The 15,216-nt window shown below is 36.2% G+C and overlaps 1 protein-coding gene across 2 annotated transcripts in view; it reads left to right on the top strand.

Annotated features, from left to right (window-relative positions):
- The window catches only part of LOC117329417 (ATP-dependent (S)-NAD(P)H-hydrate dehydratase-like), a 160,125-nt gene that overhangs the window by 16,470 nt on the left and 128,439 nt on the right, over positions 1-15,216 (top strand). For both annotated transcript variants that reach the window (XM_033887362.1, XM_033887363.1), the window contains exons 8-9: positions 2,092-2,215; positions 14,066-14,189. In XM_033887362.1, coding sequence (XP_033743253.1) covers positions 2,092-2,215; positions 14,066-14,189 — 248 coding nt within the window. The remainder of the gene's footprint in view (positions 1-2,091; positions 2,216-14,065; positions 14,190-15,216) is intronic.

Here is a 15,216-nt window from a genome sequence, read left to right as displayed (position 1 = left end):
AATCTATGATGCTCCATTGAAGCTAGGCTCTTTTGCAGGAACCATGTTCCGTGGAAGGAATCATGTTACATTGGAGTTAGGCACTTTTAAAGGAATCATTTTCCATTGATGTTAGGTGCTATTGAATGAAATATATTCTGCTGAATCTAGGATCCTTTGAATCAATTGGATTGTGTTCAAACTAAAATAAAAAGATTTATCAATCTTCATCCCAATGCAACAACCAAAAAACACAGTAGATGTTGCATCATAGTGCATTCTTCATGTTCTCTCCTCATCACTTCAAACAAACGATTCCATTATGAAGATGGTAATTTCTGGTACAGCCATGCTTCGTCTGATCATCAAAGGATCATTATATTCTGAAAATCAATCATTGAGAACAGCTTTGTATTCAGTTTTATTGAATGCTTGATTATAAAAAAATATTTTAAATTAGATACAATTGAAAATTGGATTGATTTCAAGTTTATGAAATTGAATTTTTTGTTGTAACAACCACCTAAGTTGATTTTCAGAAATGCATTAAAAATTAATTCATCATAGGAAAAACTGAATTATTCTAGATTACTTCATTTGGTCTCGTAGTCGAAATCTCAACAAAAGTTTATTGTTATGTAAAAACCCTCACTGTGTACATTGGAAGTATGGTTTAAACTCAACTCACAATGGATTTAATGCTCTCACATGTAATTGCATGTGCTGTCTTAATAAATCCACAGATTTTCTAGCTAAGAAATAGGGAGATTTTCCTCCCGGAAATGGTGAAGGAGGGAAAGCACTTTAGGTCATGTTCTGACCATATGTGAAGTGGATTAGCATTTGTAGGAGTACAAAACAGCTAGCTAGTACCCCTGACTTTTGCGAATGATTAGACTTTGTCATGGCCACAACTCATAATTGTAAACAATTTTTAAAACACTAATTGTAGCAATTAAAATTACAGTTTAAAAGAAGGGAAATGTATCTAAACAGGAATGATTTTCATTTATTATCTTAAAATACCATACTGACATGTTTTGAGGTTCACAAGGACAGTGTAATTTCTTGTAACTTGTAATAAGGGATAATTTTCACAAAGGAAATAACTTAACATGTATTGTTTGACAAAAATGTCTTTTGTAGAAGGTTTGAACATGTATTGTTTGACAAAAATGTCCGAGGTGAAACACCATTTTCTATTTTCTTTCTTTTGTAAGGTTTTTATATAACTATCAAAAGTGTTAGTGTGATGTATTACAGTGTTGTGTTGTTATGTTCTACCACGTTTTGTCTAGAGACCAGTCAAGCTCTTTTTTCCGTTTTTGATAGATCTTTTTGAAACTTGGTAGGCTTTATAGCCACGCAGATGTGGTTTCCGGAGAAACATTTCAATTTATTTTTTTTCATATATATAGATATACAAACAAATTTGCTCTCTTAGTATTGAACCTGTGTCTTCATGGAATGTATGATCATGACAAATTTTTTTGTTTTTCAATTTGATGATTTTTGAAAAAGTCATTGCCCATTGTTTTTTCAGCATCTCTAGAATCTCCTCAGTTTTCTAACCAATCTCTTTTACAATTGAAGACTTCACTACCATTGCATGTAGTTGTTTTTACTTTCGTAAGGTGAATTTTAATTTTAAATTTTAAACTTTGTTTATTTTCTGGAATTTTAATCTTGCTTTGAGATTTCCTCTTTCAGTTTTCAACTGATCTTGTTGAAATTTTGTTAGACTTAATTATCATAACAAATAGTTAAATTTTGGTTAGTTGTTGATTTGACAATTCAGGTTACATGGGATGAGGGCCAGCATGCTCGGCCCAGATTTTAAGTCATTTGAGTAAGTAACTGGACAGTGTAATGTTCTAGCTCTATTAATTGTCAAATTTTCAAAATTAACTTTTTCAAACACTTCTTCCCTTTTCTTTTCAGGCAACAAATTGCTTCATCAAAAATACTATTTTTACCCTCTTGATGAACATAGTAAGAATGGTGTTTAAGTTTAAAGATAATTGCAGGATTTCATGAAGCACAGGAAAGCAAGTATGGGAGTAGTGCTGTAGCTATAATGAAATCAAACATGTATCATTTGGTCTACTTCAGATGGACGGTGAAAAACAGAACGAAAACGACCCCATTCTCAACGTCAAGATGCTCAGTAAGAAGTTAGGTAATGTGACCATCGTACGGAAGGGCGAGAACGACATTATCACGAATGGCAAACATGGTAAGAATCTCCTGATTCAAAGTAAAATAAAATAAATGGTGTCTTCAAGGTCAAATGAATGAATATTGGGTTCATGGTCAAATAAAGGTTTAAGGTCAAATAACATATGATACTCAAGTGATACTCGAGGGACATATATATAACTATAACTGTGATTGTTAAATGTTTGGAACATTATTCTCTCCTTTGAACCAATTCTCACCGAATATGCCAGTCTGTTTAAGTTGATGTATGTGTTTTTGTATAGTTTTTGACATGATGTTAAAGACTACCAGCATTTTATGTATTAATTGATGCACCACTCCAAGCTATGGTGCAGTTTCTTGTCCTTGTAATGATGGATGTAACCTTGATCAAAGTGACAGTTTTCTGTCTAGTCAAACGGGTCATTGACAGAAGGGTCAAGGTCACTTATAACATATCTGCATCAATACAGTGATTGTCATCACAATTTATGACATAATCTAAAATGTCTTTTCGTGTAGCTCATATTTCGATTGCACATAAAATGCATAATCTCTTATTATGACATAATTGTTGATATTACATGAAGTCAATAAATATTTTATTTGCATCATCTCTCAGAACACAACTATTTTTGTTTGACATTAATGCTCCGCCTCCTGAACAGGATGTATTACGATAACAGATCACAACCATACAGGATAAACTACTAAAACCTGTGGTTTCATGATGGGAGCATTTCATGGGTTCTGTCACGGAACCATTGAACGCCTTTGACCTATGAAATGTGCATTAGCTTTGTGTTAGGTTTAACTCATTACAGGTGAGTCATAAAGCTTACCTGTTATAGCTACCTGTCATCAGGTGTATCTCACCTGTAATGTAAGGAGCGGATAATAATTGGGGTCATATCACACTTTTTAGGGTCATTTCCTTCCAAAGTGTCACCTTATGTTGAGTCAGTTTAAAGGATAACTTTTGTGAGTTTAACCAAATTGGAATGGGTAACGATGGTTATATCATTTACCATGATTGACACCTGTGAAGTAGCTGTGATACAAAAAAACGTTTTGATAAATAAACAAATGTTGATGTTAACAAAGAATATTAGACATCTTCTGTCGTTATATCATTATCTATAAGATATATGTAAACATTCTTTCAGCAGTCTATAGATCTGCTTTTGTTCTTTTGTCCGTCTTTCTATTTCTCTATAGAGTTTCTAACAATGGTATTTTCTACTGCTGAACATTCAGCATTTTGGGAGTTGGTTCGACCTTAGAAGTATAATGTGCCTGGATGGGGTGTTCTTGGACAGTGTATTTCAATGAGATAGCACTATAAAGTCGGCATCTGTTCCACACAATCATAAGGAGACGAACACAGACTTACCGTAGCCTCCCAAAACATATACATTCAGCACCCACATGCATCTCATAAAGGGGATGGCCATCCTTAAATGAACTTATAGCTGTTGATAGAACATTAAACAATGCTAAACCAAAGCAAACTATTTCTCTATACATCCTTCCCATTCGTCCATGCCTTATATCATACAACTATATTAGTCTATAAAGCCTTGCATAACATGACGCCTGATTATATACGCTCATTAATTGAAACTTGTCAAAATTCGTACTTTTATAACTTGAGGTCAACTACAGATAACAAACTTATTTTGCCCAAATTGCAATCAGAAACAATGCGAAAATCTTTTAGCTACTCTGGAGTATTGTCAGGGAATAACCTACCACTACATCTTAAAAATATAACATCTCTTACAACTTTCAAACAAAAAATACGCAATCATTTTCTCTCAAGCTTAAAATCATAAATTTCAGTTCTTCCAATTCAAGCGAAACTACATTATTAAGAAAGCATGTGTATTATGATCTATTGATTTTAAATAATTCCCTATCAATGTATATATAAAGAAATTCTTGTTCTACCGAATGATACATGTAACTGTATTATGATTATTCTATCATAAGGTAGAGTACAAAGTGATCTACTTAATTTCAACAGGAAACTGCAACTATTTTGAATTTTTCTTCATTTCTGTTGAAGAGGGTAGTGTGGTTACCCAAGAGTCCTGACATTGCTTTCTGACCTTGACATTAGTCAAATATAGGCTTAGTTGACCTCCGGACTATTATCTGACCTTTAATATGTTAAACAAATCTAAATAGATTAGTATACAACTATATATATGTCTGACCTGTTCCCAGTTTAGGAATGGATCTGTCCATCACCCCTACTAATCTGGTCTGTGAGAGACATGTGAATTGTTTGTAATAAAGGGGAGATAAGCAGTATTTATCAAAACATAAACATGTCATTAGCAGTAGGGTAATATGATTGGGTGGGGAGGGGACACAACACAGGTGTGGAGGGAGCCACATGGCGGCTGATACTTCACTGATACCCTACCACACAACACAGGTCAACCCAGGGCCTGGACACCGGGGTCAGGGGAAAGGTCATCCCCGACCAATGTACTGACCATAAACATGTCCTGTCCTCTGATACCACCTGATAATAACATTGGTACAATGCCTTGTTAATTGGTGTCGGCATTTATAATTGCCTTTCCTTCTACACTGGACCTTGTACACTGTCAGGGGAGTGTAAATACAACACATTGGGGGATACCAGCCTGATTACAGACGTGATTTATGTTGTAAACATTGACATATCCCCCAAAAATGAAAATCTGGCCAATTGTCTTTCACCTAAAATGATGTCCTGAAGAAGACATATAACACAATTGTTTACAAATCTTATGACCCTATACACTATATACTAGGGTAAAATGAATGAGTAGAACTTGTTATTGCATTAATTTTTTAATCTCTCCAAAGTTATGCCCCTTTATGCTAGTCATTTAAATTACGAATGCACTTCCTCCCTAATAATAAATTAACATCCTTTACGGTAATTTTCATACAGTGCTAGCTAGCATAAGCTAATTACTAACTTAACATACTTGCCAAATCTTAGGAATTTTCCAGAGTGGAGATGTACATTCCGAAATAAAGCTTAAGGAAAGTGCATCATTACACTTACTTTTAAAAAATAAGAACTTTTAAAACATAATTAAAATTGCGTTTTTGAATTGATAAAAAGTAGTGAACATTTTACCTATAATTATTCTTTAAAATGGGGCGAAAGTGTCTTCTTCCAAAACAGATAGGGAGAATAATGCCTTATAGACAGACAGGAGGTGTGGCATGCTGACAATACAATTTTTTTTATATATGGGTCAATAAAATAATAAATATGACATAATTTAACTATAACTGATATACAATTCCACTAACCTTAAGTAAAACAACCCTAAACAAGGTTTGAACCTAGGGTAGGTTTACATATAGATAATGATAAACTAGACCTTACTGTTATAATTGTATGATTGAAAGATGATTGTGGTGATTTATTGAGATGAGTTTCTACGCCTGTCTGTACTGCTGGTGAATCCAGGGATGATGGACATAATTAGGACACCTAATACTTGGTAATGGTAGAGACCACAGTGTTTACGAATGGTACAGGCTATTGTTTCTATATACTTCTGTTGACTTTCTCTGTGTAAGTTGTCTCCACAGTCAGTGTAATTTGCTCTTGTCATTTGAAATATTCCGGAGATGGAACACACCATTTGTTCCACTTTATAAGATAATCCTAAAAATGAAGCTGCGGTGCCTGTTGTTTCACATTTCCCGTCAGTGTGGAGTGGCATGTCTTTACCATCAGGGAAGGATTTATTAGCCCCAAACACTCAAAAGCCAGTTGGTATGCCTCATTGCCTCTTGCGTCAAGAATTCTACAAAGAAAAAATTCTTAAAAACTTTTTAACAGTGTGGGGTTTCTGTTTTTCCACTCTGAGCATGCGTCCATGTATTAGTCCTGCCAATCTAATGTATAGGACAAGAATCACCAGGAAGGGAATTGCTACCTTTCAGCAGCGCAGTGTCTAGATCACATGTCATGAGTGTGTCGGGCCGGGACAGAGAGGGATTACCATCACAGACAGACTAAGCCAGTAATCGCCTGCTGGTGCACATTGCTGCACTAATTGCATGTGGTGTTGTGTTCCCCCACAGCTGGTCCCCATGACCTGTATGCCCTGTTCAGTCACATCATTTTAACAAACAACACAGAAATCTTGGTACAACTGATACCTCAATAAGCATTAAACCTTTCAAAAGATTGTAGCTCTTTTTAAATTAAGTTGTGGTTTTAAATTCTTAAAACTTAGCAATATTCAAAATTTGAATTTGGTACTGGCACTGCACAAACCATGTTTTGTAAAGCATTTCTTTCATTATATTATACTATAATTGTTTTATTAGCCCACCATCTGATGGTGGGCTTTTCAAATCACCTTGCATCCGTGGTCCGTCCGTCCGTCCAGCTGTCCGGCTGTCCCTCCGTCCGTCCATAAACAATTCTTGTTATCACTATTTCCCAGAAAGTACTGAAGGGATCATTACAAAATTTCACATGCACCTTTCTCTTGGTCCCTAGTTGTGGATATTCTATTTTGAGAGCCATCGGAAAACAACATGGCCAACAGACGGCCATCTTGGATTTTGACAATTGAAGACTGTTATCTCTAAATCTCAGAAAGTACTGAAGGGATCTTTCTCAAATTTCACATGCAGGCTTTCCTTGGTCCCTAGTTGTGCATATTCCATTTTGGAAGCGATCGAAAAAGAACATGGCCGACAGGCGGCCATCTTGGATTTTGACATTTAATTTTGTCATCGCTATATCTCAGAAACTACTATAGGGATCTTTCTCACATTGCACATGCAGGTTCCACTTGATACCTTGTTGTGCATATCCCATTTTGGGACCAATTCGAAAACAACATGGCCGACAGGCAGCCATCTTGAATTTTGACCATTGAAGTTTGTTATCTCTATTTCTCAGATAGTACTGAAGGGATCTTTCTAAAAATTTAATAGGTATGTTCCACTTGGTCCCTGGTTATGCATATTGCATTTTGGAACTAATCTGAAAACAACTTGGCCAACAAGAAGCCATCTTGGATTTTGACAATAGAAGTTTGTTATCGCTATTTCTTAGAAAGACCTGAAGGGATCTTTCTCAAATTTCATATGTAGGTTCCCCTTGATCCCAAGTTGTGCATATTGCATTTTCGGATTGATCAGAAACAACATGGCCGACAGGCAGCCATCTTGAATTTTGACCATTGAAGTCTGTTATCCCTAAATCTCAGAAAGTACTGAAGGGATCTTTCTCAAATTTCACATGCAGGTTTTCCTTGGTCCCTAGTTGTGCATATTCCATTTTGGAAGCGATCGAAAAAGAACATGGCCGGCAGGCGGCCATCTTGAATTTTGACATTTTAATTTTGTCATCGCTATATCTCAGAAACTACTATAGGGATCTTTCTCACATTGCACATGCAGGTTCCACTTGATACCTTGTTGTGCATATCCCATTTTGGGACCAATTCGAAAACAACATGGCTGACAGGTGGCCATCTTGGATTTTGACAATTGAAGTTTGTTATCGCTATTTCTTAGAAAGACCTGAAGGGATTTTTCTCAAATTTCATATGTAGGTTCCCCTTTATCCCAAGTTGTGCATATTGCATTTTCGGATTGATCAGAAAACAACATGGCCGACAGGCAGCCATCTTGAATTTTGACCATTGAAGTTTGTTATCTCTATTTCTCAGATAGTACTGAAGGGATCTTTCTAAAAATTTAATAGGTATGTTCCACTTGGTCCCTGGTTATGCATATTGCATTTTGGAACTAATCTGAAAACAACTTGGCCAACAAGAAGCCATCTTGGATTTTGACAATAGAAGTTTGTTATCACTATTTTACATAAGGTACTGAAGGGATCTTTCTCAAATTTCATATGTAGGTTCCCCTTGGTCCCTTGTTTTGCATTTTGGGACCAATCTGAAAACAAAATTGCCAACAGACAGCCATTATCGATAAATCTCATATTTCATATATAGGTTCCCCTTATTTGAAAAGCACTGGAGGGATGTTTCTCAATTTACACAGATAAGTAAGAGGAAGGGAAAAATAGAGAGAATTTAAGATGAATCTGACATGGAACCTATAAAGATCATTCAATGGTGGGCGCCAAGATCCCTCTGGGATCTCTTGTATCATATTAAGACACTTTTGGAACACCTTGATATGCCTATATTGTTACAAATTAGGTTTAGCTTGACAATTGTGACACCTTAGCTCTTTCCATACTCACGGCAACTACACACATCACAAAAACGTGCTCTTGTAAAGACGACTACACACGTCACAATTAACATGCCTTCCATCCTTTGTAACGACTCAAATCATCGGAAAACATCGTGAAAGATGTTGATATTACTTGCTGGTTCAGCATAGTCATACGAAGGAATTGGCACGGAAATGATGTTTTTAAGAAATAATAAGCGATGTAAATATTGTATTGATGAATTATTTTGCGTACCAGAAGCATATTCATTCGTTAAGATTGTCTATTTCAAAGGGTTCATGCAGGGTTGTTTACATAACTACAAAATGGCAGCCTCAAATTGTGTTAAACACGATAAAGCTATTAAAAACGATAGAATATATATAATTGAGTAACGTTTATCATCAAAATAAGTAAGAAATACGTAAAATATTTTTACACAAGGAAAAAACGATGTTTTTACTGCGTGATACTTGCACACGTGTGACACATGTGCCGATCAGCATGTCATTTCCCGCGATTCTGCCTGGTAATTTCACCATATTTCAAAGGAAAGATTGGGTGAAAAAGTTTCCGTACTCAGTACTCGTTCCATACGATAAACTTCATTTAATATTAAGCAACACACAGTAAAAGATTGTTTTATCGACATCTGATGTGATAGCCATATACGCCAATACACAAAGGACTACCCAGCATTCACTTACCGTAGCGACCGCGAAATTTGAATGAGTACGTAAAGAGTTAATACGAATATTGTGACACCTGGGAATGACTATATTGTGACACCTTGATATGACTATTGTGACACCTTGATATGACTATTGTGACACCATGCTATGACAATTGTGACACCTTGATATGACTATTGTGACACCTTGATATGACTATTGTGACACCATGCTATGACAATTGTGACACCTTGGTATGACTATTGTGACACCTTGATATGACAATTGTGACACCTTGATATGACTATTGTGACACCTTGGTATGACTATTGTGACACCTTGGTATGACTATTGTGACACCTTGAAATGACTGTTGTGACACCTTGATATGACTATTGTGACACCTTGGTATGACTGTTGTGACACCTTGATATGACTGTTGTGACACCTTGGTATGACTATTGTGACACCTTGATATGACTGTTGTAACACCTTGATATGACTATTGTGACACCTTGATATGACAATTGTGACACCTTGGTATGACTATTGTGACACCTTGATATGACTATTGTGACACCTTGGTATGACTATTGTGACACCTTGATATGACTATTGTGACACATTGGTGTGACTATTGTAACACGTTGATTTAGCTATTGTGTAACCTTGGTAGGGCTATTCCGATACCTTGATATGACTTTTGTGACACCTTGATATGACTTCTGTGACACCTTGATACGACTATTGTGACACCTTTCTCAGGTTGTGGAAAACTGGGCATCAAGAGATACACACAATACTGATATAAAAAATTGGCCCAGGGGTCGTTCCACACCCCAAGGGACTTAGTTTCTTTAAACACAATCATGTTGTAAAAACAATCCCTGGGGTCTTTTCACACCCCTAGGGAGTCTGGACTTCATTTCTGGGTTATATCTTTAAAGTAGTTGAGATCCCCATGCCTAATAACCATATATAGCATTGTTTGACATCAACAAATAAAGCTATTAACAAATTGAACATGAACATTATTTTGATATTTGGTCAATTCCATCCAGGTTATTGATACAGGCCCTCTGGGCCTCTTGTTGGTACTTTCTAACATGAAAATAATTTTTATTTTTGCATTTGTATGATGATTTCACCTTATATTACCATGACATTACCAGATTTGCAGGACTTCCTTAGTTCTTTAAGCCTGTAACATGTTGTCTCCGTACAAATCCGTTTACTTTGTTAACTGTGTTATAACTAGAAATAAGAAGTCATTTCTCTAGTCTCGTTAGACATCCTGCAAACATGCATTAATGATTAGTCTTAATTGATAATAATCACCTAACTTTAAAGCAGATTTTAGAATAATGCCCATAATATTTCTTTCCTCATCTATCTTCATGTTAAGTATGACAATGTGAAATCTTCAACAGAAGTCTTAATAATTTATATCCTTTTCTGCATTGCTGTGCAAGTAAAGTAATTTGGATGCGAGAGATAAGATAAACGATGGTAGAATAAAATAGGGAATTAAAATGTGCAAGATGAATGTAGAGGGCGCTAGTGTTGGTAAGCGTGGACATTTGTCACTGGGATGCGGGCTGGTACAATGGTTTCTAGATTGATTGCTATGAAGACAAAGCTGTAGTACCATAATCATTGTCAGTCATCACAATTTTAAGAATGTGTTAGAAGAAAAACTTCAAATCAACATATTCAGCATAAGCAGCAACTTGTAGTTAATTCATGGTGCCTGAATGATTAAAGCAGTGACTATACCATTGAACAGGAGAAACACCACTGCCCAGGACAATTTAACAGTTAACAGTGGGAGAATCCTGGTACATTTCAAAAGTTAAAACTAAAAGGCAAATATATACTCATCTATAACTCATATGAAAAGAAGCCTTAAGGCACTGATGCACTGAGTCCTTGTAATTGGAGTCCCTATCAGCAAAAAAAGTCTTTTCATAACAGATATACAAGCCCCGGTGATGATGTAGCAATACCAAGGTGTTGGGATACCTCTATAACAATACCAAGGTGTAGGAATACCTCAATAACAATACCAAGGTGTAGGAATACCTCAATAACAATACCAAGGTGTTGGGATACCTCAGTAGCAATACCAAGGTGTTGGGATATCTCTGTAGCACTACCAAGGTGTTGGAATACCTCAGTAGCAATACCAAGGTGTTGGAATACCTCAGTAGCAATACCAAGGTGTAGGAATACCTCAATAACAATACCAAGGTGTTGGAATACCTAAATAGCAATACCAAGGTGTTGGAATACCTCAATAACAATACCAAGGTGTAGGAATACCTCAGTAGCAATACCAATTTGTTGTTATACCTCTATAACAATACCAAGGTGTTGGGATACCTCAATAACAATACCAAGGTGTAGGAATACCTAAATAGCAATACCAAGGTGTAGGAATACCTCAATAACAATACCAATGTGTTGGGATACCTCTATAACAATACCAAGGTGTTGGAATACCTCAATAACAATACAAAAGTGTAGGAATACCTAAATAGCAATACCAAGGTGTTGGAATTCCTCAGTAGCAATACCAAGGTGTAGGAATACCTCAATAACAATACCAAGGTGTTGGAATACCTCAGTAGCAATACCAAGGTGTTGGAATACCTCAGTAGCAATACCAAGGTGTTGGAATACCTCAGTAGCAATACCAATTAGTGGGAATACCTCAATAGCAAAACCAAGGTGTTGGAATACCACAATAGCAATAAAAAGGTGTTTGAATACCTCAGTAGCAATACCAATTAGTGGGAATACCTCAATAGCAATACCAAGGTGTAGGAATACCTCAATAACAATACCAAGGTGTTGGAATACCTCAGTAGCAATACCAAGGTGTTGGAATACCTCAGTAGCAATACCAAGGTGTTGGAATACCTCAATAACAATACCAATGTGTAGGAATACCTCAGTAGCAATACCAAGGTGTTGGAATACCTCAATAACAATACCAAGGTGTAGGAATACCTCAGTAACAATACCAAGGTGTTGGAATACCTCAATAACAATACCAAGGTGTTGGAATACCTAAATAGCAATACCAAGGTGTTGGAATACCTCAATAACAATACCAAGGTGTAGGAATACCTCAATAACAATACCAAGGTGTTGGAATACCTAAATAGCAATATCAAGGTGTTGGAATACCACAATAGCAATAAAAAGGTGTTTGAATACCTCAGTAGCAATACCAATTAGTGGGAATACCTCAATAGCAAAACCAAGGTGTTGGAATACCACAATAGCAATATAAAGGTGTTTGAATACCTCAGTAGCAATACCAATTAGTGGGAATACCTCAATAGCAAAACCAAGGTGTTGGAATACCACAATAGCAATACCAAGGTGTAGGAATACCTCAATAACAATACCAAGGTGTTGGGATAACTATAACAATACCAAGGTGTTGGGATACCTCTATAACAATACCAAGGTGTTGGAATACCTCAATAACAATACCAAGGTGTTGGGATAACTATAACAATACCAAGGCGTAGGAATACCTCTATAACAATACCAAGGTGTTGGAATACCTCAATAACAATACCAAGGTGTTGGGATACCTCTATAACAATACCAAGGTGTTGGAATACCTCAGTAGCAATACCAATTTGTTGGGATACCTCAGTAGCAATACCAAGGTGTTGGGATATCTCTGTAGCACTACCAAGGTGTTGGAATACCTCAGTAGCAATACCAATTTGTTGGAATACCTCAGTAGCAATACCAAAGTTAAGTGGGAAATCAATTTTGAAGCAGTCTAAAAGTGATGCTGGTTATGTACTTGTTAAACATACAGCAAGCAGATCTGGGTCCTCCCAATGGAAAAATTTGCATATATGCATTTCAGGTAGAAGGCATATCAAGTATAGCTAATGGAATATAACATTAAATGGCATAAAATCTTAGCTAAACATTTAATTTTTTCAAACACTAGAATATAATGTTGAAATAAATCTTTTAAAGTAAACTCAGATGAAATAAAATAAATCAACTACACAATTTCCTGGAAATTTCTTGCAAGAGTTATGGTTCTTGTAACCAAATATTTTTTATGTCATCTGTGGTGGTTCCTTCAGCACGCCACTCGTATTTGATGTAAATCAAGGCTCCTCTGATTTCCCGTCATGGATTCCTCTGATTTTATAACTCGGAAACACAATGTATGTATCTTCAAGTAAATAAATAGCAATTCTATCAGTACACAAATCTAATGATAAAAGAGCACCATTAAGATAGACGATTTAACCATTAGAGCAAGGTGTGTTATTGCAAGTGTAACTATCAGGGAAAGATTTAAGTGGTTTTGTTGTGAAGATCTGCACAATATGAATTACCATTCAGGATGCGGATTACACGATTACATAATATTATGTTTGTTCAAAGTTTGAGATTTTGAAAACAAAGCATCAACCAGAAAAAAAAAGAACAAAAGCTACAGTGATCAAACTTGGGATCCTAAACTATATGGCATCATGATTACCAGGGATTTTTCTGAAGGCTTTTTAGGGTTGTTAATGGGTCCCATTCCCAATTGGAATTATTCATTTTAAAGCCAAATTCACAAAACTTGCAGTTTACTCCTGAAAAAAATCTTTCCCAATTCACCAATTTTCTTCCCAAAATGAGACAAAAAGGCCCCATCCCAAACCAGTGAGAAAAAGCCCTGATTGCATACCAATGCTGTCTAAATGCCTGATGCCTAATTGGCAGGAAAGGTAAATGTTCAGGGGAAGTAAATCATGCCATATTAAATCTAGCACCTGTTCAGAAAAAAAGGAAAATTTCAACAACAACAAAATGAAGAAGGACCAGGTAATAATCAAGTCCTTGACAACAAAGTTCAGAATCTAAAGGAAAACTAAATATGCCCCTATATGTGGGAGCCCAGGTTTGGTCTTAACTACAAATCTAGTTTAATCATCAAGTTTGTTTGTTTCAGTGTTGGTGTGTGGTAATGAAGGTAGTCCAAGGAGATGTGGAGGTCAAGGGGATGTCCTTGCTGGTACCATGGGAACCATGACCCACTGGAGTCACACCATCAGTCAGAAGGGTTCCTCAAACAAGTATGTACTCAGTTTTTGTTTTAGGTTTTTGAAATGTTCTTACAACTGATCATTAGGATGGGTGTCTGGAAGACACAAACTAACAAAACAATAAATAAAAGATTCTAGTTTTTGAATTGGGGGTAGTGGATAAATTGTGAGATTCCTCAGGTGGAAGACACTATAGGAAGTACCTTAGACATCCCACATGCGTTGTCCCTTGTCGTAACAAGCAGTGGGATTTAGCAGGTCAAACTTAGTTTCCACAATGTCTCTTGAACAGAATTACATCAGAAAACCACAGGCATCATTATTCGCCTTTCAAGATATGCATTGAGATGCTGCAGGCCAATTGTTTGCCTCGAACCTGCAAAGGTAGTGTGCACTATTGTACTGTAATTGTTAATCCTGTTTACGGAGAACCTCCATTACATGTGTACTTTTGAACATCGGTCATGTAGTGTATACTTAGAAAAATATTTTAATGAATTAAACTAAGAAATCATCCCTTTAGTCTTGTGTCTGTTGACTGGTTGGTGTGAACTGTGTCTGGCTATTTTCTCGAGGGCCCTCATCTAAGATGCTGGAAAACTATTATCTAGTATACCACAAGGGACTTGGGATAAAAAGGACACCGTAACAATAGCATGTAAGTTGTAAACATGTATTGACCATTGAAGGCTTGAAAGAGTTAATTAGCTGACCTCTCTAGAGTTACCACATGCATACGGGCCATTTACATGTAGCAAATCAGCATGTCACTTTGGTAATGCTTTGAAATTTCAGCGTAAATGTATAAGTAGCGTACATTTGGTTGTGAAATGTACATGTGGCATGCAGGTGTCTTCAGTAACATTTTTTTGTGTCAAGTTGTACAGGATACCGTAACTACAGTGGTATATCCACATGCGTAGCCTTGAGACTTGACAATGAAATATTTTATTAATATTGGAATGGTGACAGAAAAATGTGTTTTTAATGTCTTCAGGAACTCCTGTAGGCATAATTGTTGTCTGATCACAAAATCCTTAGTGTTGTGGCTTTGAAG

Source organism: Pecten maximus, chromosome 6 (assembly GCF_902652985.1).
Source record: "Pecten maximus chromosome 6, xPecMax1.1, whole genome shotgun sequence".
In the NCBI taxonomy this organism is placed as follows: Eukaryota; Metazoa; Mollusca; class Bivalvia; order Pectinida; family Pectinidae; genus Pecten; species Pecten maximus.
The sequence above is the reverse complement of the archived record's forward strand: the minus strand, read 5'-3'. Positions and strand labels throughout refer to the sequence as shown.